At 35.3% G+C, this 25,712-nt stretch overlaps 1 protein-coding gene across 1 annotated transcript; it reads right to left on the bottom strand.

Annotated features, from left to right (window-relative positions):
• Window positions 1–8,350: 8,350 nt before the first annotated feature.
• On the bottom strand, window positions 8,351–24,993 carry G2E3 (G2/M-phase specific E3 ubiquitin protein ligase). Its single transcript, XM_015816151.2, has 15 exons — window positions 24,947–24,993; window positions 23,019–23,116; window positions 21,171–21,272; window positions 19,576–19,700; window positions 18,785–18,947; window positions 17,086–17,192; window positions 16,823–16,939; window positions 15,591–15,718; window positions 15,371–15,500; window positions 14,196–14,327; window positions 13,031–13,341; window positions 10,859–11,040; window positions 9,657–9,829; window positions 8,837–9,036; window positions 8,351–8,586 (listed from the first exon to the last, which is right to left on the bottom strand). The coding sequence occupies exons 1-15, from the start codon at window positions 24,981–24,983 to the stop codon at window positions 8,351–8,353; spliced, it is 2,241 nt and encodes a 746-aa protein (XP_015671637.2). The 5' UTR covers window positions 24,984–24,993.
• Between the last annotated feature and the right edge of the window lie 719 nt (window positions 24,994–25,712).

Below are 25,712 nucleotides of genomic sequence, written 5' to 3'. Positions count from 1 at the left end.
GCGCCATCACCAGCCGGCAGACGTGGCGCGCGAGGGGACTTACGCGGGTTCTTGCGGTAGCGCGGCGGGCGGAGTCTGCCGAGTTCTTGTTCGGCGCTGATGCCGTAACCCGGGTTGCTTCCTTTGAGAAAGGAAGAAAGCGATGCGGCATCTTAGCGGATCGGCATTCCCGTTCTGCTTCTTGAGGAAGTTAGGAGTTAGGATTTGGCATTTTCCTGTCGTAATCTGCCTCCGAGACTCGCTTCGGACATTATTCACCTTGTGGGCGACAGTTGGTCGGACGGCGGGTGCCGGACAGCTGGGTCGATAACCCTCGGCACCGTTTTATGGGACCTTTTGAGTGGGAAAGCGGATTGGCGCATTGAAGCTTTCATCCTGTCAAAACCTGTCGCTTCGGGCAGCAATTGCTTTTAGGGGACTGCCTTACATTCTAAAAGTTAAAAAAAGCTGTGATCGTGTTTTTTTCCCTCCAATACATTCTTACAACTACCGGACCCTGCACCTGCGGGAAAAACGCTAGGATGATGATGATGATGATGACGACGGCATTCTTAAAACTGGAAAGTAGGCGTAGGACCTTGTTCTTTAAACTTTAGTCTCACTTACTGCACCTTAAAATGGAAGCAAAACGACAACTTTTCCGAATGCTAACTAAATCCCTTTACCTCTTTGATTTTTCAGGGTGGCTGAAGACTGACTGGAACTGGATTTAACATCAGAAGAGCCAAAGTTCCCTGTGCCTACCTTGAATCAGGCACTGAACGTAATTGCTTCGGGAATAAACGAAAAAGACAGTACAAGATTGTATTTGTCTCTCCAAAATACCAAGAATGACTGAAGCCTAATTTCTAGACATCAAATTTATGAAGAAAGGCAGATTTAAGTATTTTTGTAACAAATCTTGTTTCTATTATCAGGGTAGTTGGGATTCAGAAGTTAACTCATCTGTAGCAAAAAACAAAACAAAAACCCACACCTGAGAGCTGATTTCCTTCAAAGCAATTTACTTTTTAAATAAATGTCTGACATTGATAAGAAATGAAATTGAAATTGCAGCAAATAAAAAAAGGAAAATGGGAAAGGAGTTCCACCAAATCCACCTGATTTGGATTTAGTTTTGGTGTAATCCCAGATCCAACCTTGAATCTAAGCAGCACTTTTCCAGATTTAGCCAATGTAATACCTGCATAAAATCTTTTGGCAAAATGACTTTAGTTACATTCCATTTTGATAAAATAATTATATAGTGCTGACTCAGAAGCTGTTTTCTGACGATTGCAATAGAAAAGCTTTTATTGGATCATGTAACTCCTTTGTTAGAAAATGTTTTCTTAGCTTCCCTTCCAGGCAAAATCTAAAACATTGGTTATGACTTCTAAAGCCCTATTCACTCCCAGATTTTTAAAGTATAGTTTTTCTACATATCAACTATATGAGCTTCAATTTTTCAGTAGAAATCTTTGTTAGAATTAAAGCACTTTTGTTAAAAAATTTAGAGTCTCCCCTTTATCTGTTCCCATTCTGGAATTCTTGTTTTTTTTGTCTAAATATTGTCTGGTCATAGCATCAAAACCTTAAGATTTCTGAGTAATTTACTGAATATGGCAACAAATAACTTCTACACACATTTTAATATAATTCCAGCTTGAAAAATGGTCCAGGAAATTTATTCTTCCTTGCTATGGCTTCACACCTTCACCAAAAGGCAGGAACAGGCCAATTTCTTATAAATTGATTATAAAACATTGGCTGCACATATGCCTTACTTTAACTTTTAGAAGGGCTAAAAAGTTAAAATTTTAAATAAGGTTAACACTTAAAGGTCAGTTTGTCACATTTATGGATTACTGGAAGAAGCATCTGATTACAGTTGTCCATATATGAATACAACTGGGATTTTAAGATCACCAACTTTGTTACTGCTCAAGATTTAATCAGACACATGGAAGATGCCGAGTCAATTTTACAAATAGATACATACAATTAGAGAATGCAATTGACTTAGTTCACCCATTATTTTTCAAAAATCATGAACCCAGCCTTTGATACCATTGACAAAATGTCTATTCTTACTTTCAGCATTTGATAGTTCTCATTGTTAAGTGTAATTAGGGCAGCTACGAAGAGCCATTTTCAGCATCTGAATGCGGTAAAAAGGGTAGATGCATACCTTTTTCATCATAGGCATGCTAAACTGATAGTTTAATATTACCAAGTCAAATGACATGGCAGTGTTTAATTTTACTGCTTAGAAATCTCACATATGAAATGTTTTTGTATGGCAACCTTTTGCTGCTTTTGCCATAAAAGCAAAACACTCCATATTAATTCCATTAGAATTAGCTTTTCACTTTAAAACTATGATTGATGTGTAATACAATTATTTAAACAGAGTACTAAATTCTCCTGATCTGATTTCTATATGCTTGTGTTTGCATAGGAAAAGAAATTTCAAGTGTACTGGAAGAAACAATATATGCAGATTCCTTGTTCATTTACAGCTATCTTTTATCAGACAAAAGGAATTGGATTGGCACACTATTCTAATCTAACTGCATCTACATGGAGGGAAGTGCGTACTGGGGTGCCCCAGGGCTGTTCTGGGCCCAATGCTCTTCAACATCTTCATTAGTGATTTGGACGAGGGGATAGATGGGAATTCATCAAATTTGCAGATGACACCAAACTGGCAGAAATAGCCAACATTCCAGAAGATAGACTTAAGATACAGAAGAATCTTGACAGACTTGAACATTGGGTGCTATCTAACAAAATGAAATTCAATGGTGAAAAAAGTAAGGTGCTACATTTAGGCAAGAAAAACCAAATGACAGTACAGTATAGGTGGTACCTTGCTCAATAGTAGTAACTGAGAGGGATCTCGGAGTCCTAATGGACAATCACTTAAATATGAGCCAGCTGTGTGCTGCAGCTGCCAAAAAAGCCAACACAGTGCTAGGCTGCATTAACAGAGGGATAGAATCAAGATCACGTGAAGTATTAATACCACTTTATAACACCTTGGTAAGGCCACACTTGGAATACTGCATCCAGTTTTGTTTACCAAGTTGTAAAAAAAATGTTGAGACTCTAGAAAGAGTACAGAGAAGAAGAACAAAGATGATTAGGGAACTGGAGGCTAAAACAAGAACGGTTGCTGGAATTGGGTATGTCTAGTTTAATGAAGAGAAGGACGAGGGGTGACATGATAGCAGTGTTCCAATATTTCAGGGGTTGCCACAAAGAAGAGGGAGTAAGCTATTCTCCAAAACACCTGAAGGCAGGACAAGTAGCAAAGGATGGAAACTGATCAAAGAGAGAAGCAACCTAGAACTAAGGAGAAATTTCCCGACAGTTAGAACTAATCAGTGAACAACCTGCCTCCAGAAGTTCTGAATTCTCCAACACTGGAAGTTTTTAAGAAGAGACTGGACAACCATTTGTCTGAAATGGTGTAGGGTTTCTTGCCTGAGCAGGGGGTTGAACTAGAAGACCTCAAAGGTCCCTTTGAACTCTACTAATCAATCATTCATTTTCTTGTAACATATGGGTTCTTTAGAAACCAATCACTTATAAACTATTTTTTATTGTTTTTAATATATAACCTGAGCAATTTTAAGTGACCCCCCCCCCAAAAAAAAAAATTGGGTCTAGACTGACTTTAGGGTATCTGAAATTAGTGGGACTTAGGTTTCACCTAAACCTTTCAGAATGTAACATATTTCAATAGTACAATTCACTTTGAAAGTGTTAGTATGGTTAAGTTTTCACTTTTAGAGTAAATTCTTTTTGGGACGAGAATTATATATAATTATTTTCATGTATTCCAAAGAAACTAAAAATAACTCTGAAGTTTTTATTTGGACATGAAAAGTACATCAGTAACATTGGATGAAATTGTGATAAAATTGTGATAAAAGTAGGTTTATCCCACTTTTAATTTTGTCATTAGACCCTCAATATTTAATTATTCTCAAAAAAATTAAGTAGCAACTGTGCTTAAGGATTATACATGTAATACTTTTAACTAGAAATCCTTGATTTATTGCACTTTACATAGATATATATACACACATACAAGACAGTTGTCCCATATATCGCTACAAGTAACTTAAGAGCAAAGTACAACTGACATTGAAAGTTACAAAAGACTTCTGGAAATAATAATTTTATACAAAACATAATTTACAAATTTGTAACTGTACACACAAGATTTATATTCCACTTTGTTTTCTTAATGTCAAGTTTCATCTTTCAATAGTACACATTTCCTTTTTCACATGTATTTTTCTCAATAGATACTTGTGTAAGAAGAATAGTGAATTTATGAATCTTATTTAAAGTACCTGAGCTCAAAAGGAATATTGTTGTCCTGTACTGACACATATATAAACCCTGTTAATGTACAGTGCTTCGTACTTCTGTTATAATCAGTAGAGTATTATACAGTCTAGCAAAGCTCAAATTCAAGTACTATAATCATAATTGGAAGAATGTGAGATATTCACTCTGTACATATAAATTACATTGAGAGATGATTAAGGTATATTATTCCTTACAGTCCATCCCCATAAACTGCTATAACATTTTTGCTAGATCAGGGGTGTCAAACTGCCCGCCCATGGGCCGGATGCATCACGCCAAAACTGCACCCACCCCATTCCCGGCAATGGGAAAAAAGTCACAATAGGTCACGACACATCACGTGACGTCGCGAGTGTGATACCCGTGTGCTAGATGATAGAATCACATAGCAAAAGGCAAATAATGGATAATAAGAAAAACATCCACTATCAACTCTGGGCAACAATGGATATCTCAATATTTATAGGCTATGACTGTCATAAAGAAATAGGATGATATTGCACCAATTTCACTGTGAAATAATTTGTGACTGGAGCAATAATAAACTTTGCTGAGATGGAACATTCAGTAGCTAATTCTAGTTGTCCTTACCCATTATGAAATTTTGGAAGAAAAATGGCTTTTTCACCACTATACCTATATTTTAGCATTGTTAATAGTTGTGATTTATATTACAACCTTGTTTCCACTAGAACTAATCAGAAATTAGCTGAAATACTGTCCTTATGTAGAAAAAGCACAACCGGGAGCAAAACTACCAATTTTGTACATTTGTAAGATATTTCTCAGACATATCTTCCTTTAAAGCAATATTCTGATTAGTTTCCAAGATAGTCAAAACCTCAGTGGAAATCAATAAACCCCAAAGTAGCAAGATATTTAAACTAAATCTGTCAATTGCCAAAATGCTAAAATAAAAATCTCATTTTTCAAATGAAAATATAAAATAACCATATTAACATGAAACACCTTCTAGGCAACGTCATATATAAGACTACGAGTTCTTGGCTTGGGCATAAAGCCAGCTGGGTAACAGTGGATCAGTCACTTTTTCTCAGCCCTAGGAAATAGGCAATGGAAAATACTGAAAATCTTCTGGCCAAAAATCAAACAAACAAACAACAACAAAAAAAAAACCCTGCAGGGATTTGTCCAAATAATCTCTAAAAATCCAACAAGATTGAATGGAAAGAAAAAAAGTATATTAAAAAAATTACCTCCAAGGTATTTACATAAGCATAGTACTTGTGGAATATTCAAAAGTATGCGTAATAACCCATTTTTTAAAAAACAAAAATTACAAAATACCATATCCAGGCAATCCTCAACTAGCTGCCATTTGTTCAGCAAGTGTTCAAAGTTACATTGGTGTTCAACAATGATGATTTGGAGCTTTGGCCATCCCAACAATCCTGCAGTAACATGATTGCAATCTGGGCATTTGGCAACCAATTTGCACTTAGTGGGTTTCCCAGCATCCTGCAATCATATGCTCAAAAGTCAATGGGAAAGCTGCAGGGAAGGTTACAAATTGTTGGAATAAGTCATTGCATCCCCTCACACCACTCCCTGACCTGTGCTGCACCTCTCATGGACCCTTTCCTACCTGGCAGCAGCTACTTATCTGCCTGCCAGCTTGGGACTTGCACGTTTCCCTTTGGTTGTGGGAAGGTGCCAGGAAGGTGCCTCATCCAACAATTGTGGGATTCAATTCATAACAATCAGGACTTCAGGAATTGCCTTTGCTAAGTAATGTAGTTGTGCTTTACAGCCGCATTGCTTAGCAATGGAAATTCCAGTCCCAATTATTGTTGAGGACTACCTGTAAACCAGTAAGCTTGGAATATACTTTCTGTCATTGATCCACAACCTTTGTCTAGTTGGGTAGCCAGAATTCAACTAATTCACACTGAGGAAAGAACTTGCATCAAATGTGAATCACACCAAAAATAAGGTCCCGCACCAAACTGCTTGTTTAAAGAAGAGGACTGAACAACAGTACAACTAGATGTCTGAAAGCCAGAAAATAAATGTTCCCTTTCAAGTCCATTTTTTATTTTTTAATATAAAAAATTGAAATTTGTGGTTATAAACTGTAGGAGTAGAAGCATTCCATCCACTCTGCTGAAATATTAACTCCATCATGCCTCGAGCACTTTCTCTACAGATGAATTTAAGTGGTTGAAATAAATATCCTGTACCTACTGCAAGCTTTGTTTATTTATTGCAAACTACTAATATACATGCTGGCCAAGTATGAAACTCCACTAATGAAGTAGTTATCATTATGGTCTGATATATATTTTTCTGACCATTTCAGAATAGTGTATACTGTATATTTTTACCCACAATTAATTTTCAATAATTGAAATTCAAACAATTTAGAACAGCATGGATAAGCTCCAGAGGTTTCTATTGTGCAATTTAATAAGTAACGACAGAAATTACTTTTACATTATGAATTACTGTGATTAATCTTTCAGGACAGCACAACCCAACAAAACCAACAGGGAAATGTGGCCCAGGGGAAAACAGGAATTTGCTTTTTTCTCCTCCTAGTAAAAGCAATGTCATATCACTTTGGATTAAAGCCACTTAAAGGGGTTGGTGTTTCCATACATGTGTGTGAAAGTGTTATGTGGGTGCGTAAATGATTCCATCACCTATTTCATAAGATTTAATACTCTATACGGTGTATAATGCATCCAACATAATAGATGTATTTTAGAAAAATGAAATCAAATGCATAATCTTTCTAGTTAAGGATTGAGTAGGGAATGGCATTTCTAACTTTGGTATTTCTGGGACATATGTAAAGCTAACTCATCTCAGCCTTCTTCTAAATATCTAATTTAAATCAAATGATATTTACTTCAATTTGCATAAATGTGAGGATAATTCTTAAAACATTTACGTACATTTGCTATAATCCCTAATTATACTAAAAATTTGCTATAGTATGCATAGTCTTGTAGAAGATAGTTTCAGTATGAAACATCCTGTTCTAGGTTTGAAATAGCTGTTTTAGTCTAAAACAGACTAAAGTTTAGACTTCTCTCACTATAGCCCAGGAGTGTCAAACTGCCGGCCCACGGGCCGGATGCGTCACGCGGAAGCTGCGCCCACTCTATTGCCGGCAACGGCAAAACAGTCCTGATACGTCACCTGACATCGCGAATTTGACATGTCTGCTATAGCCAAAATAATGCTACAACCCCTCTGGCCATAACAGGTAGAACTGTTGTTTCAAGGAAAAAGACTTCTATATCCAAACGTATCACCATCTCTAACTGAAATAATGAAACTTAGTTAACAAACACATCTGATGCCAATTATAGCTGTTCTGAATACAGAATTCCTACAATGCAGTTTTTAAAAATCCTTTCATATTCAAAACTATATATTTTTTTAAAAAATTAGAATGATTATAGAACGGAAAGAGTTATTTGGGCATAATCCCACAAATGTTCAGAGCATTACAAATACTTAAGAAAAGATAACATGAGGTAATCTTTAATTTCTTTTTTCATGTTTATAATTAATAGCTAGAATACTTTAAAGGAGTTTGTGTGTGAAATCAACATCTCCTGTCTCAGGGATCCACATAAATAAACCCACACCTCAAATCTTTAGAGAAAAATGCAATATATAAAAGTTGATATATTGAAAATTGGAAAGGGTTCTTGAATGCATTTGCAGAAGTTTTGATGTGTAACATTTATGATATAAAATGGAAGGTACACTACAATCACTAAGAACCAGTTACTTTGCAAAAACAAAATCCAGAACAAATATAATGCAAAATTGATTTAAAAGCTTTGTTTGCTCATCATTTTGAAACACTGTTCAAAATGTAAAGACTGAAACTATGCATTTCCATGATCAAGTTTTAAACCTGTGAGGATGAACATGTCTGTTTTCCAGTAGGCAAGTAGCACGCTTCCTGTGTGCTTCATCATTCAGTTTTCAGTATCCATTGTAGTGACTAACGTACTTCTGACTGTAATAGGGCACGTCGGATGGCAATATCCAGAATTTTTTTAAAATTCTCATAAGATTTTGTTATTGGAAGCTCTAAACAGTTAAAATCTCTATTCCCAATGGGATATTTTATATGCAGAAACTTAACTGAAGGGTCAGGATCAAAGCCAATGGGTGGAATATTGCGGATGCCAGTTGCAAATACTAAGATATCCTCTAGAGTTACAGATGACTCACCACCTACATCAAGAAATATGAAGATTGTTTTGAAAAAGCCATTGTAGTTAATCAAAATATCACATTAGTTAAGAAATTATAGATGAAATGGAATAATATTTTGACTGCAGGAAATCGTAACTGCAAATATAAAATAAAAGTGCAAAACAAGCCTTTCTCCACCAACAGTGCAATCTGATGTTTCTTATTTTACAGGTACAAATATATTTCAAATGTTCAAAATTCTAGAAGTAGGCAATATCCATTTTCTTACCTTCTGTCTCCTGTAAGTAACCCATCCAGAAATCAAGGCATCTGGCCTTGTCTGATCCCGATAAACAGTGAATTGTAAAGAGATCACCAAGAAGTTTTGCTGAAAGTTTCTCGGGTTTGTGACATAATATGCTACAGAATGCATCGGGATTCATTTGTATTTTTTCCAAAACACCAAGTGTTTTCAAACCTTGTCTAAAGCTTTTGGGGAAATAGAGAGAGAGATGCAAAGAAAGAAAGTGCTATGAGTCTTTAGTGCTGTTTTTTTTAAAAAAAAATAAAAAAACCCTTGTGGACACTACCAAATTTATTTTTACATCAGATTCCTCTTATTTTAAAGCATAAACATCCTAGCTAATCTCTAATAGCAAGAGGATTTTCAATTATGTTTACTAAAATGACTTCTGTGATTGCTTCAATTAGAAAGGCAAGCCCATACATTCTTACTCATAGCATGTATTCTTTATCCTTCCACCCATATGTTCCAAATCTACTAAAATCTCTTGAAATATATTAGAAAGCTTCATAACCTTTTTGCTTGAATAACATATGATTGTTGAAACAATCCTCAAAGGATTTCCAAGTGTTGAATAACAGGGTTTTTTTAACCTACACTTTACCAAAATTATTCATTAATTTTTCAATACTACTTGATTAGAGAAAAAAGCAATTCAGTGAAAATAAGACATAATGAGCAAACATATTTTAATGTACACCTACAGGACATCACATAATATTTTCTTGCAAAACAGGTTGAAATTCTAACTAATTCTTAGTTAAAAATTTAAAATTGATAGGAATGATTTCCAGAGCATGCAAACCTTTCAAATGGTAAAATAGTTCTTTTGATGACATGGTGATTCAGAATCTCATTCACCAATATATTCTTGTCACATAGTGCTGTTACAGATTTCAAACATTCAATAGAAGCAAGATAGTCAGAGCAATCATTTATTGCTGATTCTAAGCTGCCCAGTGTTGTGGCAGATTTTATCTGCAGAAGAAAACCAAACATATTTGCACCATTAATGAACCATTCAAGCTAACACATTCCCTGGGAACAACCTGTTCCCTTCCTCCCACTATATCTCTCCAGGCCGGTCACCACCATAATACTCTGCTTCATCCCATCTCCTCAATGGTAGCCCTATCCCCAAATGTAGGTCCCCCAATTCCCAAGGCCAGAGATCTCCCACTGTCTTCTACAGCCATCTCTGGGAGGGGAAGCCAGGTGCCCTGAGGCACTTTAACTTCACTAATTCTCAGTGTCATAATGATTCCCAGTAACCACCTCCCATTCTACCGCTAGTACTCACAGGGGATCCCGGTCCTGCTGTTCTCACCAATTGGTTCTCACCCAGAGGGAAAATCAGTCCTCACTCCTCAGTGGGAAACCAATGGGCTAGCAATCAAGGCACTTAGCCATCATATGGAAGCCATGACATGATCTACAATTGCTTTCTTCCTCCTTGGGGTTACCAGGAGAATAGGCAAAATGATCTCCATAGTAGAGGGGGTAGACAATAGTCTTCCACTGAACTGTAACACCCCTCTGCCACCCTCATACCTCCAAAGCCTTAGCATCCATCAGTGATAAACAAATGGTGCAGGAAGGAGCGCCATGCCCACAACCACTGTTCACAAGTGCAGTTGGTATTACAGGTATGGCCAGAGCAGCAGAACAAATGCAGCCCATCCTCCAATGCAGCCTGAATAGGTCCCTGAGAAGCAGACTGAGCTGGTGTGAAAAAAACACCGTCTTGTTGAAAAAACTGCTGCCAGATTGACAGATGCATCTCAGCTCGGTAGGCAAGACTAATGCTGCAGAGTGGTTCATCCTGAAATCTGCTCCTTCAGTCTGAACAAGTCCAAAAATAGCCCAAGCATATCTAGAAATCCAACTTCCACTTAGGTATGTGCCACCTCACTCAAAAACATCCTTCAACACACAATCATGAGGACTCTCTAACCTATTTACTAGAAGTTTATATATATCCTACTGTCTTACAGAGCAATTGCTCACCTTCTCTATTGCCTGCAAAATGTTTACATCAGCAACATCTTCTATTGTTGGCTTCACATTTTCTGTGCCATAGGCGAGACAGTGAAACAAGGTTTTGGAAAAGAAGCTAGGAGATGAGCCTCCATGAACCAGAGAAACTGCAATCATTTTCCCTGCTTCGAAGTATAAATTATCTTTAAGAGCTGCAAGTACAAATGGTATGTTACACTTACTGAATATGACTGGTAGAAACTTGTTTTAATATGAGAAAAAAGTTAGACCAAAATCCATTCCATTCCCCATGATTCAGTCAGAACTGAAGGAGCTTCTTGGATGAGAAGCAAAACGTTTTCAAAGAAAAAACAAGAAAGCCTGGTTGCCTTTTGAAAAGCACGTTTGGGACAACCATGACTTGGATGATTGTGAATCTCCGTGGACATTTAGACCAAAACCTAGTATTCTTTTTTCTACATCATTAGTTACAATTAGAAGCCTATAAGGCCAAAAAATGGCTCTTTCATTTCTTCTGAGAAATAAATATATGATTTTTTTTTGTGAACTTGGACATTCAGTTTAGAATCTAAGAATGGAATCAGCAAGAATAGCATCAAGTCATTTCTGAAATTTCATTTGTTTTATTTATGATTTATGATCGTTATGATTATTCCTTTTAATGTGTGCCCTTTGCTTCTTCTATTACACAGGTGACTATTATTCCCTGTTGATAGTTGGAAATTCTGTTCTGAATCCTTAAATATCCCATCACTACATTTCATTCAATAAAATCCATATATTTTATTCAATAAAACCCATTCAATAAAACTAGTAAATAGGCATTTATGGGAGAAAAAAAACAAGTTCTGTTTGAGCTCTAACTTCTTTAATTCCTTCTATTACTGCATCCCCCAAAACCATTATAAGAAATGTGTTTTAAAGCCTGGCAACTACCCAGGGAAAAATGTTGACTTAGCATAAGCTGAGGTCAATAGAGGAAACTGAATTACAAATGCAGCAGTCTTGGTTGCTTAATGACTGTTTGAAGTTACAAGACACTCATAAAATTTTTTTACAACCTCTCCTTGAAGTTAAAACTGTCACACACACCCTCCCCAGTCATGTAATAGCATTTTGGGTGCTTGACAATCTATTTACAATTATGACTGGTTGTCAAGCACCCTGTGTTCATGCACAATTGATTACCATTTGCAATCTTCTTTGCTGGCTTCCCCAGAAAGTTAATGGGGAAGCCTGCAGGGAAGATTACAGGCTGCTGCCACCTGTGGAAGGATTTCTCTTCCCCTCAGTCCAAGGAGGGAAAATCCTGTGGGGGCTGGATAAACAATGATCTTTGGGATGCAAACTTTCCTCCAGCTGAGCACTGGATTTCTCCCCTCCTCCCATTGGGAAAAAAAATTTGAACTTCTTTCCAGCCTTCCTACTATCCAGAAACATTGTGTCCACTAGCTTTCTAGCCAGAAACCTAGCAAGCATCACATTTTTGAACAGTAGAAAGGATCATTCCAGCCTTTCTCGCCTTCAGAAACATTATGAACGCCTGTGCTCTTCTTGCAATTGTTCTCAATGGTATAGAAAGCCTCTTTCAACCATTCAGAAATATTACATTTGCTAGCTTTCTGGATAGAAAACTAGTGAATGCAATATTTCTGAAGGGTAGAAAGGCTGGAAAAAACCTTTCTCCTGTTGACTTGGTTACATATTATCTCACAATGTACCAGTAAGCCTCATTTTAATTTTTACTGGCTGGAGTAAGCTGTCCTAATCAATGGTGAAGAAAAGTCTATCAACATACAGTATGAACTCTTCACCATTCATTAGGCCAGCTTTTTCCAGTTAATGAAAGGAAGAAGTGATTGTGAGATAATATACTAATCAAGTCTTCACAGTTTGAAAGAATTTTTAAAATGAGCCACACCAATTCCAGACTATTGGGAGTAATTAAAACATTGTGAAACAGGACACTATTTACCCTGAACTTGAGACAAAACTTACAATATATATTGTTTGTTTTGTACTTAGCCCAAACATCTGAAGAAGCCATTTTAAGATATTCTAATAGTTAATATTAGAATAAAGGCTCCTACTTCTGCCACCATTATTTATGTCTAAACATAGCTAGCAATCAAAGCTACATCCTCTCCTGGTGTATATTCTAAATATTTATGTCAAGCTTACCTTGAGAATCAAAGGACAAATTCTTTGAGTAGCCCCCTTCAAATAATGATGAATTCTGAAGATGAAGCATCAGTAATTGAAAAAAATCTTCCTTTGATGAGCAACAGAGACCCATCTCTATTTTATTCCTGCAGCTTACATACTTTACTTCAATAGTGTTAGCAGGATTGAAGTTCCGCTTCTGAAATCCTTTTAGAGCACTATCCCAGATATTTTGTCTGTTGATATTCAGTCTTGTTGGTTTGGTATTAATCTGTAATCTTAATTCCCTCAGAATATTGGAGACTTCTCTTTTCTGCATTCCAAGTTGCCTATATGATAGCAAAAATCTATTTAGGAACTTCAGCAATAATTCTGATGGCAAGCAAGTATGAGGAGTAATTTGTATAAAATTATTCAATAGTTATAATAATGGACTAATTGTAAATAGGGAAACAAAAGGATTATTCTGCATCCTAATTTGAGACCAGTTTAGAGAAACAACTTATTAAAGAAGCATCTAAAATCACATTTCTATTGAGATAGCAGAAAGTCTTGAATGGAATTCTGATTAAGTAATATTTCTATCAACAGAAGTATAGCTTTTTATACCTCTTGAAAATGTGCAGTGGAGCATAATCTTCCTGGAATAGTGTAGTCACTTCCAAATATTTATGGGAGTGAAATACTCCCCTTTTACATTTGAGATCATTGGATCGTAATCCTGTCTCATAATGGAAGATTCTGTCTACTGTATCTGCATAAGTCTTTAGATTCACTAATTTTGAAACAATGGGAAGGATCCTAAAAGCTAAAATTGTATTTATTATTACTTTACAGTTCTCAGTATTAGAAGGCAAACTATTTTTAAAAAGCAGACTAGTAGTAGAGCCAGATCAGTCCTACCAAAAATAATGGGAAAGTGTTACAGGAGAGGGTGGCATTCAATGAGTGGTTCCATATACCCACTCAGAATAGAATAGTTTTCTGCGGCCCAATTCTGAGATATGGTTGGAGAATGCCGTCTTTTAAAATATTGAAGAAATTTTTATTTACCAACTTGGTTGATCTATGATTGGAAGGAATCTTTTGGGATAAAAAAATTCAAAGCAATTTGCAGTATGATCTAAAGAAAAGTTAGTTTTTTTAAAACTCAATCATTAAATGCAACTCTTTATTAACTTACATTTTTCTTAGAGACAAATTCCTTACTGAAGGACTGATGAAGGCAGATGGGGGTAAACATCTGTTATTAGAAGAGGGAAGATCTAGTTGTGAACACTGAGTAAAACTATTAGAACATACCATCTTTGGGGACCTGAAGGGAAAAAGAACATCCCCAAGAATAACTTAATTTTTACCCAAGTTACAGATTTGTTTTACAAATCAAAAACGGAAAAGGTACACATTCAAGCATATTTAATCCCAAAATTACTTTGAATGCAGTTCTTCATAATCCAAATAGTTCTATCTATATTATATAATTCATCAAAGGTTATATTTTTAAAAAATGACCTTAAAATAATTATGCTGGTTTTATAGAAAGGGTTGTTAACATGACATAAACATTTGTGGATTCCTGACACACAACGAGCACATCAGTTTCTAAGACAGCAACTTTTTTGATCGTTAAAAAGATGCTTTAAGCAATTTCTAATAGAGGCATGGAATTCATCATAAAATGCTTGTTTGTTTACCTTAAAACATACATTCTGATTAGTTATAATTTAGCAAAATACTGACACAAGAAATAGCTTGAGCACAAATGTTTGGAAGCTTTTGATGCAGTACAGCCTAAAGTTCAACTCAAAGCTGTGGCTAATCTATTCTACTTGGCAATTTCTTGAAATAAGGTTTAAAGTTAACATTTTTTTTAGGATTTATTTCAAATATTTACTATAGATTGTCAGTATGAGTGACATAACAGTATAAATGAAGAAAATAAAAGCATCAAGCTGTTACGGTTATGTAGGGAAATGAAAAAAAAAATGACAGTGTATGAGCCTGAACGCACTGTGGCACATTTCAGCTTATTTATATCATGTTCAACTTTGGGTAGCATAAGTGCAGCCTATGGGTAATTTATTATTGTTCTTATATCCTATTTCTTTTTTTGTACACTTTAAGGTAATGCACTTTTGTACACTTTAAGGTAACATGATTCCATCTATTTTACCCACATCCACCAACCTGTGAGGCAAGAATGAGCTGAGACCCCAAAGTCATGCAGCTGGCTGCTATGCCTAGAAGAGGACTAGAACATCATGGTCTCCTAGTTCTTAGTTCTGCACCTTATTTACTACATCAAACTGGCCCTCTAAACAGTTTCACATGCTTGTTGAGAAGATGGAAATCACATGCCTGATATGTATGCCAAGGTGGGATCCTGGAGACTGTCTAGGGCATTTGGGCGATGGCTCTTCCATCAGACTGTCTCCATTTGCTTTTTCTGGAATACTCAAAGAACGCTTTCGCCATTTCTGAACACTTCCTGTACAACAAAGTAATCAAATGTGTTTTTTCCCCATAAATTATTAACAGCTTTCAGTTAATTCAAGCTTTACAAGCAGTAGGCTCTTACCATTTGATTTGGCAAGGATGGTCCTACAATCCATGCATTCCCAGTTTTGCTCCAAGCTTGTTAGTGAGGAACATGCCAGATGAGTTCCACTAGAACCACAACACTGACAGCGTTTTATTTCCCATTTGCTAAAAAAAAAAAAAAAGCAAAAATGTATTATAAATTCTAACAATAACTTTAATTCAACAAAGCTACATAGGCAATATCATTCTTTCTGAAAAGGAATTAGAACATACATTTATTGGAATGGAACAAAATGCAAGAGTGAAAGACTAATAGCATTTTAAAATATTCTAGGCTGCCTTTCTATCGGGAAATGAATTTATTGATACTTAATACAACTGTTCAACTACATTTTGTTCTACAATGCACTGTTATTGAATAACTGCTAAGAAACAGGCTGACATACATTACAAATAAGAACTGTCACAGAAAAAGCTATAGCAACAAACAGTCACAAGCCCTTTAGATTAGAATCTAATATATGGGCAACTCATTCCTACAGATAATCTATGCTGTCATCCTTAAAAGCTTTCTGAAAAAGCCAAATTTTCACCATTTGATAGAAAGTTGCTAACAATAAAGCTTCACTGGGAAGTGACATCCCATTAACTCCAAAGAGTAGCATATAGATGAGATCTTTAATCTTTATACGATTGCAGATAGGTATATACTTATATTTCTTTTAAAACATAACTTTTTCATAACTATCATTATAATAAAAATAGAATTATTCAACATTTCAAATAAACAATGACTTTGCCAAATATAATAAATTTGGTGCAGTGATTAAGATGCTGGTCTAGAAACCAGGAGACTGTGAATTCTCGTCCCTTCTTAGGAACAAAAGCCAGCTGGATGATCTTGGGCCAGTCACTTTTTCTCAGTCCAACCCACCTCACAAGGTTGTTATTGTGGGGAAAATAGAAGGAGGAATATGTATTATATATGTTCCCTCCCTTGAGTTACCTATACAGTAATAAAAGTGGGATAAAAGTCTAAATAATAGTAATAGTAGTAGTAGTAGTAGTAGTAGTAGTAGCACTAGTAATAGTATCATTATAAATAGAAAACAAATCCCTATCAGCAATTACAGTAAATGGTCCAGGATTTCTTTGGCTTACTCAATTATAAATTATTTGATTTTTTAATTGCAATTTTGTGTTTGCTATATTTGAAAAACTACGAAGAAATTATACATGAATGGTGACAAAGACAGCATAAATTACTACCTATCAGGTTCATTGTAGTCTCTCCCATTTTTGCAAAGACATCTTTTAATATCACAATGTTGGTAATGTTGAAGAAGTTCTTGATAGGCGTTCTCTTCCAGTTCCCAGGAGGCATCTCTGAATCATTCAAACATTTATTAGAATACTTTAATTCTGCAGTTTAGCTTTTCTTGTTAAACAAGAAACAACAGCAAAATGCAGCATAAAATATAATATAAATACACAATACAATAAGATAATATATAATAATTTAAATCACTTACTTTTCTGGAATATGGATGCCCATTCTTAACATTTCGTTCTGAAATTTTTCTTTATTATTACATACAGGACATCTAAAGAAATATACCCCTGCACTGAGAGCTTGACACTGAATCCAAGAGAAAAATAAAGAATGATCAATAAATGTTATTTACTTCACACAAAAACTAAATGCCTTTAAAGATTAAGGCATAATATCTGTAAGAACAAATAAATGATAGAGGTATAAAAGCTTGAGACATTTTTTTCTATTTCCTTTAAATTTTGTAAATACTAACTACAAGGGTTGAATGAAAAGTAATGCCTTCACAGTCACCAACAGATGACAATACAAATGCACTAAAACCTCTAAGATGTTCTTTAACGTCTGCCCTTTCATTTCAGTTGATAGAAGATCACTGTGACAAAAGGTTACATTGATATTGTTCATTCTTTGAAATGAAAGCCTGCAAGTATTCATCAGTGAACTTTAAGCAACATTCCATGTTTAATTTTTGACTGAAGAAGTCTCTCTTGGGACTTTCGTTGTAGAATATGTTTTTTTTTTGGCAATGACTGCATTGACATTACTGTGTGCTGTTGGGTCAAAAAAATGGTGAACAGGGAAGATCTGTGTAATCAGAATGAAATGGACAATTATGACAGCACATGAGAAATGCTGTTGAATTGATTAAAGACAACTGGCAGATTATTTAAAGGGACACTGCTGTCAAGCTTATCATTCAGCTTAGCAGGAACATGTGAATCACATTACCAATATAGTATCAGAAGGTTGGGCAAGATGGGTTGCAGATGATGGGTAACGTTCAAGAGTTGAAATTTGCCAGCAATTGTTGTCATGCTAAGAGAAGGAAGGTGATGATTATTTTTTTCCTAGCATCATGACAGCCAATGAAACATGGACTTACCCTGATGATCCAGAAATGAAGCATTAGTCCATGAAATATTATCACAAAGCTACACCTGTAGGAAAAAAAATTCAAAATCCCAGTTTGGCAGGAAAATACATGGCTAATTTTTTGGGACACAGATTACTTTTAATTTGGCACCACTATGAGCTCAAAGTACTTCACTGCAATACTCAAACTTTTGAAATAAAAATGTAAGCAGAATTTGGAAGGACAAGAAGAAAGTTTTGTTGCACCATGTCAATGGTAGGCCTCATAGCTTATGAACCACCCAAGAGGCAATTGTGAAGCTGGATCTTACTACCTTACCCCATTGGCCATACAGTCCAGACTTGGCATCATGCGACTTCCATCTTTTTCCCAAATTGAAGGAATACCTTTATGGGCACCTGTTTGAGTCAAATGAAGAAATGGAAAGGACTGCCAGGACCTGGTTGAAGAGACAAAGTATGGAGTTCTTTTGTGACAGCTTTCAGAAGCTTGTTCATCCTTGGCATAAGGATATAGTGAATGGTGCTGATTATGTGAATAAGTAAATGTAGGTAAAAAAAGAGCTCATTTTAAAGATTATTTCCCTATTTCATTTATTAAAATATCCTCATATAAACTAAAGTTATGGAGGTGGAGGCATTACCTTTCATTGCAACCTTATAGATCAAGTTTATAAGAGTTCCCTGGACCATGTCATACACTGATTTTCATTTCACTTCCAACCTACTTTTTAACAATAACAATTTACAGATTTTATTTTTAGTAGTGAAAAAGAACTTCTGCTATCTCAACCCAGACATACCTGCAAGCATTCCCTATGAAACCAAGCATTTTTACAGCATGGACTTGTCAAAATGTTGTATGCAGGTGCTCGTTCAACCAACTCCAAACATATTGTACATTGTGATGATCCTTTACAATTAGCAAGACGTTTTTGAGTGGGTCGATGTTTCCAACAATATGACCTTAAATCAGAGATAAAATTGCATAGAATCACATCACTTTAAAAAACTAGAATTATTACTCAGGTAAATCATGCACTTTAGAAAAAGATGTTCTCAGATATAGCTGTAAGGACCAATGTGCTTTCATATTAACTGAAATTAATCTGGTATTATTAAGTGGAACCTTGCAATTTTAGAAAACAAGTATTTCCAGTACTTAACAAAAGAGATAAAAGAAAAGGAAGACACAGAGTACTATCTAATATGGAACAAGTGGTATGACTGGTTGGAGACTACTTTATTATCTCCTCTTATTTACACCTTTCCAGTTTTCACCTTTTACACACATATTATTACATATCATTATTATTATACATAATAAGAATCATACTTCATATCATACTTCCTTCTTTTTACGTTTATTCTTTGTTGCCCCGTTGTTCCTGTTTATAAGATTTCTTCTTATTCCCCCCTTTTACATTTATTATCTTCTAATCCGTTACGAAATCGCTGTTAAAAAAAGGGAGGAGTATATACTGTGTGTGTATGTGTGTTATGTTTTGTTTTGTTTTCTTTTGTTGGTTTAAAAAATAAAAAAATATTTAAAAAAAAGAAATCGTTTTGAAATAATGAAGCAAAATAAACTTACGGAAAAGTTTCTCTGAATTGGAAAAGGCATCCTCTCTCTATTCCACAAGGAAAGTGGTAGCTTCGTTTGCATTTGGATGTTATACAACCAATTGAAGCACCTTTTTTCTTACAGACAGTACACTTCTAAAAAAATACCATATTAAATAATTATAACTAAGAAGACTTCACCACAATACTTATGCATCTAATCTGTAATGAATTGAAATATTTTAAGCGCTATACTTTTGTCTTTTTTAATTACCATTTATAGAAAAACAGTTATTTTGCATCAAAGCTTACACAAGAAAAAACACTAGTGTCATAGTGAAATAATTCATCACTGATAGTCAAATTGCATCCAGATGTTTTTGTTAATATTTGGTGCAGATAATTTTTAATAAATTATTAAATTCATAAATGTAATATACCTGCATAAGTTCTAATCTTAATATAAATTATTTAATTATTTAATAAAATATTATCAGCTCCTATAAATTGCAAGCATTAACTTTTTCAAATAAACCATACGGTTTTTTTTCTTTCATTTCATCACCTACAGATAAAAATCCTATAAACTCTATTGCATAGCCAATCTGGAATATAACTGTCTAACATTTTGTTTTCAAGAATGTGATCCCATAAAATAAAAAGTACCTTCCCTTTTATATTAACCTTAAGTCTGATATTCCCTCTCAGACCTAATCAATATCAGGCTTTGCAGCAAACCAGCTGATAAACAAACACCCATCAAATCACAACTTGTAGTTAGGTAGGTGAAAGCAATCCCAAAACAAGTAGACCCGGTAAATGTGCAGAACACTATTGTTACTGCTCACCTAGACACCTATTTTAGTCAATAGATTTATGAAACTTAGCCACAATACTAAAGTTAAATTAAGTACTTAATGGTTGCTAGTCTAAAGGACAGAACTTAATCTCATCTCAATTTGCTGCTCCCTCTTCAAATGCGTTCCCAAAAGTATGGCAGCTCTGTGTATTACAGCAAGGATACACACAGAGAGAAAGAGCAACAGACCACCATTTAAATCTTATTCCAAACCAGCCTTTCTCATTTTTTTTATCTTTGAGGAACCTTTGAAATAATTTTCAGGGCTCAGAAAAAGTCTACACGAAAATCACAAAAAATATAAACATTTCAAAATAAAATTCTCCTCTAACCTACATTTCACCATCTTCATAACAATAACAAAGCAGAGGTTGATAATGGAGTCATAGGACTAAACATTCCCATTGCATTGTGTGGCGTGCAACATTTAAATTAAAAAAAAAATTAATCACACTCTCTCATAAAATCCCTAAGGCTTCATGGAAACACAGTTAAGAAAGGCTGTTCTGAACCTTTGTATGAAAAGTTTATTTTTCAAGAAAGTATAAATCTGCTTTGGATGTATCTAAGGCAAAGACCTGATTAATTCAGCTGGTTTAAAAGTAACACAGTTCCAATTGCATGGTTGAGAACAAAATCTTACTTTTTTCTTTTTCAACCAAAATAGCTTAATTACATCTGTTACTGCTAATGTAAGTTTGGGATATATTTAAATTTATGAATATTTATAACTCCTTGGAACAGATTCATTATTCAAAATCTCTTACCAGTCTTGCAGCTCGATTAATTTCTTTTTGGATATCTTCAGGTAAAAAACCATAAAAGCCTTCTTCATCTTCACCTCTCTGCCAAATCCCACTTGACATTAACTATAATTTAATGATGAATTAAATCAAGTGACATTCCAGACATATCTGCATTAACTTTTCACCATAAGAAAGCATGTAATTTAATCATTACTGAGGTTTAGCTGCATTATAATTATGTGTGATTTTCAGCAAATTATTGAATCATGTTTGCAATATATTTGTCTTCACAATATGGCAATAGGTGTTGCCATTTATTCAGCACAGGTAGTCCTCACTTACCGACTGCAATTGGGAGCCACAACAGTCACTAAGCATCAGCTGTAAACTGAAAAGTCATGTGACTGTACCTGACTTAATATATCAGTTTTGTCTGTGGTTGTTAACAAATTGCCATAATTAGTTCAGTGCAATGTCACATGATTGCAACTTCTGCTTGGCTTTCCCATTTACTTTGCTTGTCAGAAATGGACTGTGAAGGTCACAAATGGCAATTATGTGACCATGGGATGCTGTGACTGTTGTAAATGTGCACCCAGATGCCAACTGCCTGAACCATGATCATGTGACCATGGGGACACTGTGAGAACTGTACCTTTGAGGATTGCTTGTAAATATTCTTCTTTAACACCATTATTCAAATGGTTACTGAATGGTCAGTAAGCAAGAACTACCAGTATACCTTTTTGCATTTGGTCCACATTTTCCAGCCAACTAAGAAATATAAAGCACAAGAACAAATTCAGACAGTTGCCATAATTCAGTTACGGCAACACCTTCTTCTGAGGAAATACAGACATGATTTGCTGACAATTCCCATTGTTTTCAAAAAGGTTCAGTTGTAAAGCTAGCATTGCAACCTTATTGTACAAAATGATATCCAGATCTTTTGCCACTTTCTAGTTGCATAGTTTTAAAATTTTAATCTGCATACTTTTAATTTTTTAATTGCTTTCTATTTATCTTTTTATGTTCTGTTAGCTGCCCAGTCACCCCATTGGGGAGATGGGCGGCATATAAACAAACAAATAAAAGATCTTTGGCAATTTTTCATGCTAAAAATAAGATATTTTTTTTCTGCTAAAGCATAGTATATATTGCTGAGAATCTTTGCATGCTTCTGACTCTCAATCTCAATGAATTCAGAATTTTTGACTTTCACATGACACATCTGCACATGGAGCTTTGGCATTATTCCTGCAATGGGGTTGTACCCCTTTGTTCCCATGCTGACATCATCCTTTGCTGTTGAAGCTCAGCTTTCTGTGTCACTCCCTGACCGCTTCTTTAAGACACCTTTTCTTGTCTAAGGATGTGTCTTCAGCCAGGAATAACATGTATTCAGGTAACAATGTGGATTGCCTAATACTAGTGTATGACCAATAATTGGCTGAATGTGAATAATAACCTTAAATTGAATTCAGAGAGGACAGCAGTGCCTATTGTGAAGGGTGACATTTCTCAATAGAAGTGGCAGATGTTCCATGTTTTTAATGGCATTAAAAACAATTCTCCATTGTTAGAAAGATTATGCATAAAGTTGAAAGTATTTCAAGATTCACATTTCTCTTGAATTTCCTAGATTGAAACAAGGAACAACAGAATCTTATTTCAGCTAGGTTTATGCACCTACCTGTACTCCTTTTAGTTAGTAATTTGAAAGGAAATTGAGCTCTATAATACAATCTATTTATTTGATTTTGTTAAATAGACATATATTATAACACAGATACCATAAGAGCAGCCTGTAGATTATCTAACTTTCCAATAGACTCCCAAAGTTCTCCTGGTGTAGCAAGAAGTACTTACCACACAGTAATAATGAACAGTGAGATTATAGTCCTCATAGGTTCTTTTTTCCCCATATTTTTCAGGACAGTCATCAGTCCGTTGACAGAATTCACAGGCTAAAAGATAAAAATAATGTTGTGTGGACACTATGAAGTTCTACTGGTTATTGGGCATATAACAAGGTAACCAGAACATCATGCAGTAGTTTTGTATATTTTATAAATTTCTCTGAACTATTAAGACAAGTAAATTATAGTAATTACAATCCCAGAAATTACTTCTGACTGCATTCATATATAAACAAGGTCACTTGGAAAGTTATTTATTTAGCAAATTTATATGGCTGCAAATTTATATCTTAACCAACTAACACCAGGTAGCCAACAAAATATAAATAATGAAATAAAAAATAGAATAAACACCAATCTATTTAAAATAGTTGAGACTCCTCGCAGATTCTCTGTAAGGAATCTCAAGTATTCTCTGACAGTATAACAAGATACACACATCAGGCTCTAGAAGCAACTTGGTTCATTAGCTAATGGAAAAGCCTTCAGGAAGGCATGTTTCCCATAACACTGTTTCACAGAAGATATGTGGAACATCCCACCATACAGATCTGCCACGATGGGCTGAAACCACTGGAGACGGATAGTCCCTCAAGTACTTGGCTCTATATCAAGTGACAACCAGCAACTTGAACTAAACTTAGAAACTTACCAGAAGCCAGTGCAGCTCATGTAGCAGTGGTGTTATGTGGATGTTCTCCACCGCTACCCAATGAATTCAAGAACAGCCCATACAGAGTGGATTGCAATAATCTATCAGGAAATGGCTAAGGCATCAATGACTGTGAACAGTGCCTCCAGATCTAGAAATGGATGTAACTAGTGTACAAAATTGTTTTGTGCAAGGAGCCTCCTGAGCACAGCTACCTCAAAGAGATCTGTGACTCCAGCAGGATTCTCAGGCTGTACATCAACTATCTGTGGGCATGCTATCCGATACAAACAATAGAAGATGTCCAGCTGAAGGGAGCTCTTAACCCACTGCCATTTAGTCTTGCGAGAATTGAGACAAAACCTCTTCTTTCCCATCTAGACTTTTCAAACATCACTTGGGCAGGAATCCATAACTGAGTATCATCAACATTCTGATGCTTTATCCTATACAATGGCTTCCTATAGCTGTAAATAGGAGTAGGTAGGGGGCCTAGGGCTAGTTGTCAACCTCCCCCTCCATAACACAGACTGAAATTCAGCTAAGAGAAAGGAAAACAACCACAAAAACCATGTCTGCGTATCCCCTCCCAATTCTCCCAGCTGGTCTAGTAGAATGTCATATCTACAGTACTGAAAGCCACTAAAGGAACCAAGGAGGGCTAGGACATATACAACATGCCATCATGAACTTGCCATAAAAATGACTAATGCTATCCTACTGCTGTAACCTGACCTGAAACCCAACTGAAACATATCCAAATAATTTATTTCCTTGAGAAACCTTGAGAGCGCCAAGTCTACCACTGTCTTAACAGCTTTCTCAAGAAAGGGCAGTTTGGAGAACTACCATGATCATATCTTTGATCAAGTACAAGACATAGTTATTGATCTGGAGAACTTAGCATTAAACTTTATTAATCTAATTAGAATTCAAAACATTAACATTGTAGTGTTTGTATAGTCATTAAAAATGCAATGATGATTAGTAATAATTACTACCGGGCTTGATTGTAAAAACACCCCAAAACACATGTTTAAATTAGTATCAGTTCTTTTGTCACCAAGGTTACTAAGTACAGGAAAGGCCAGAAATAGTTTAGTGTTCTGCAACCATACAATTTCCACAAATCCCAACCAGAATGGCTATTGCAGACCCACTAATTGAAGGCACCAAGCTAGAAGCTACATTAATTAAATCAAACATAAATAGTGAGAAACACTTACATAGATTCTGGAGGCATCCAATAATGTTCTTACTCATTCTAGAGTTCTCCATTCAACTAAGTCATACAAGAGAAAAATCAGTTGCTATACGATATTAAACTTTTGTCTGTGAATTATCTAATCCTCTAGAGTTTCAATGAAAAACAAACATGATAAGAAAAATAAAGAACTGCTCATTTTATATATATTCAATTTGCAACATGAAATGGAGCTTTGTTTTTTATCAGCAACTTGTAGAACTTTTTAATTATTTCTAACTATTGTTAACGATTTATAGCAACAGTATAATTTAGCATAAACCAAAAGTCAAAAATGCAAACACAGTCTCTTTTTAACTACACAAAATTACCTGGGAAAAAAATAAGGTATTCTTTGCTGTTCTTTTGTCTCTGCAAATTTGTGGACAGTCCTGCATTCAGTCTTCATCCAGATAAGAAAGATGATGAGGAGCAAAAGAAGAAAAAGACAGAGCAAACAAGAAAGGGAAGGAGGGGTAGGGGAGGGGAGTAGAGGGGAGTTAAATGTTTTATATCAAATGAACAAGCAAGGAGGCAGATGAGACAATAGATCATAAAGGCTACTACTCTGGTACAATTAGGTCACAAAGGTGTTGCTCTGAGGCATTACAGTTGTCATCCAAGTACTCAAGTCAGGGATCTCATAAGTCAATACCATTATATAAGACAGAATAGCAAAGCCTATTGGAATATAATGCTAAGTGTCAAATCCAAACTACATTTTTAAAAAGACTCAAAAGAACTGGAAA

Source organism: Protobothrops mucrosquamatus, unplaced genomic scaffold (assembly GCF_001527695.2).
Source record: "Protobothrops mucrosquamatus isolate PMUCROS unplaced genomic scaffold, P.Mucros_1.0 scaffold403, whole genome shotgun sequence".
Taxonomy (NCBI): Eukaryota; Metazoa; Chordata; class Lepidosauria; order Squamata; family Viperidae; genus Protobothrops; species Protobothrops mucrosquamatus.
The sequence above is the reverse complement of the archived record's forward strand: the minus strand, read 5'-3'. Positions and strand labels throughout refer to the sequence as shown.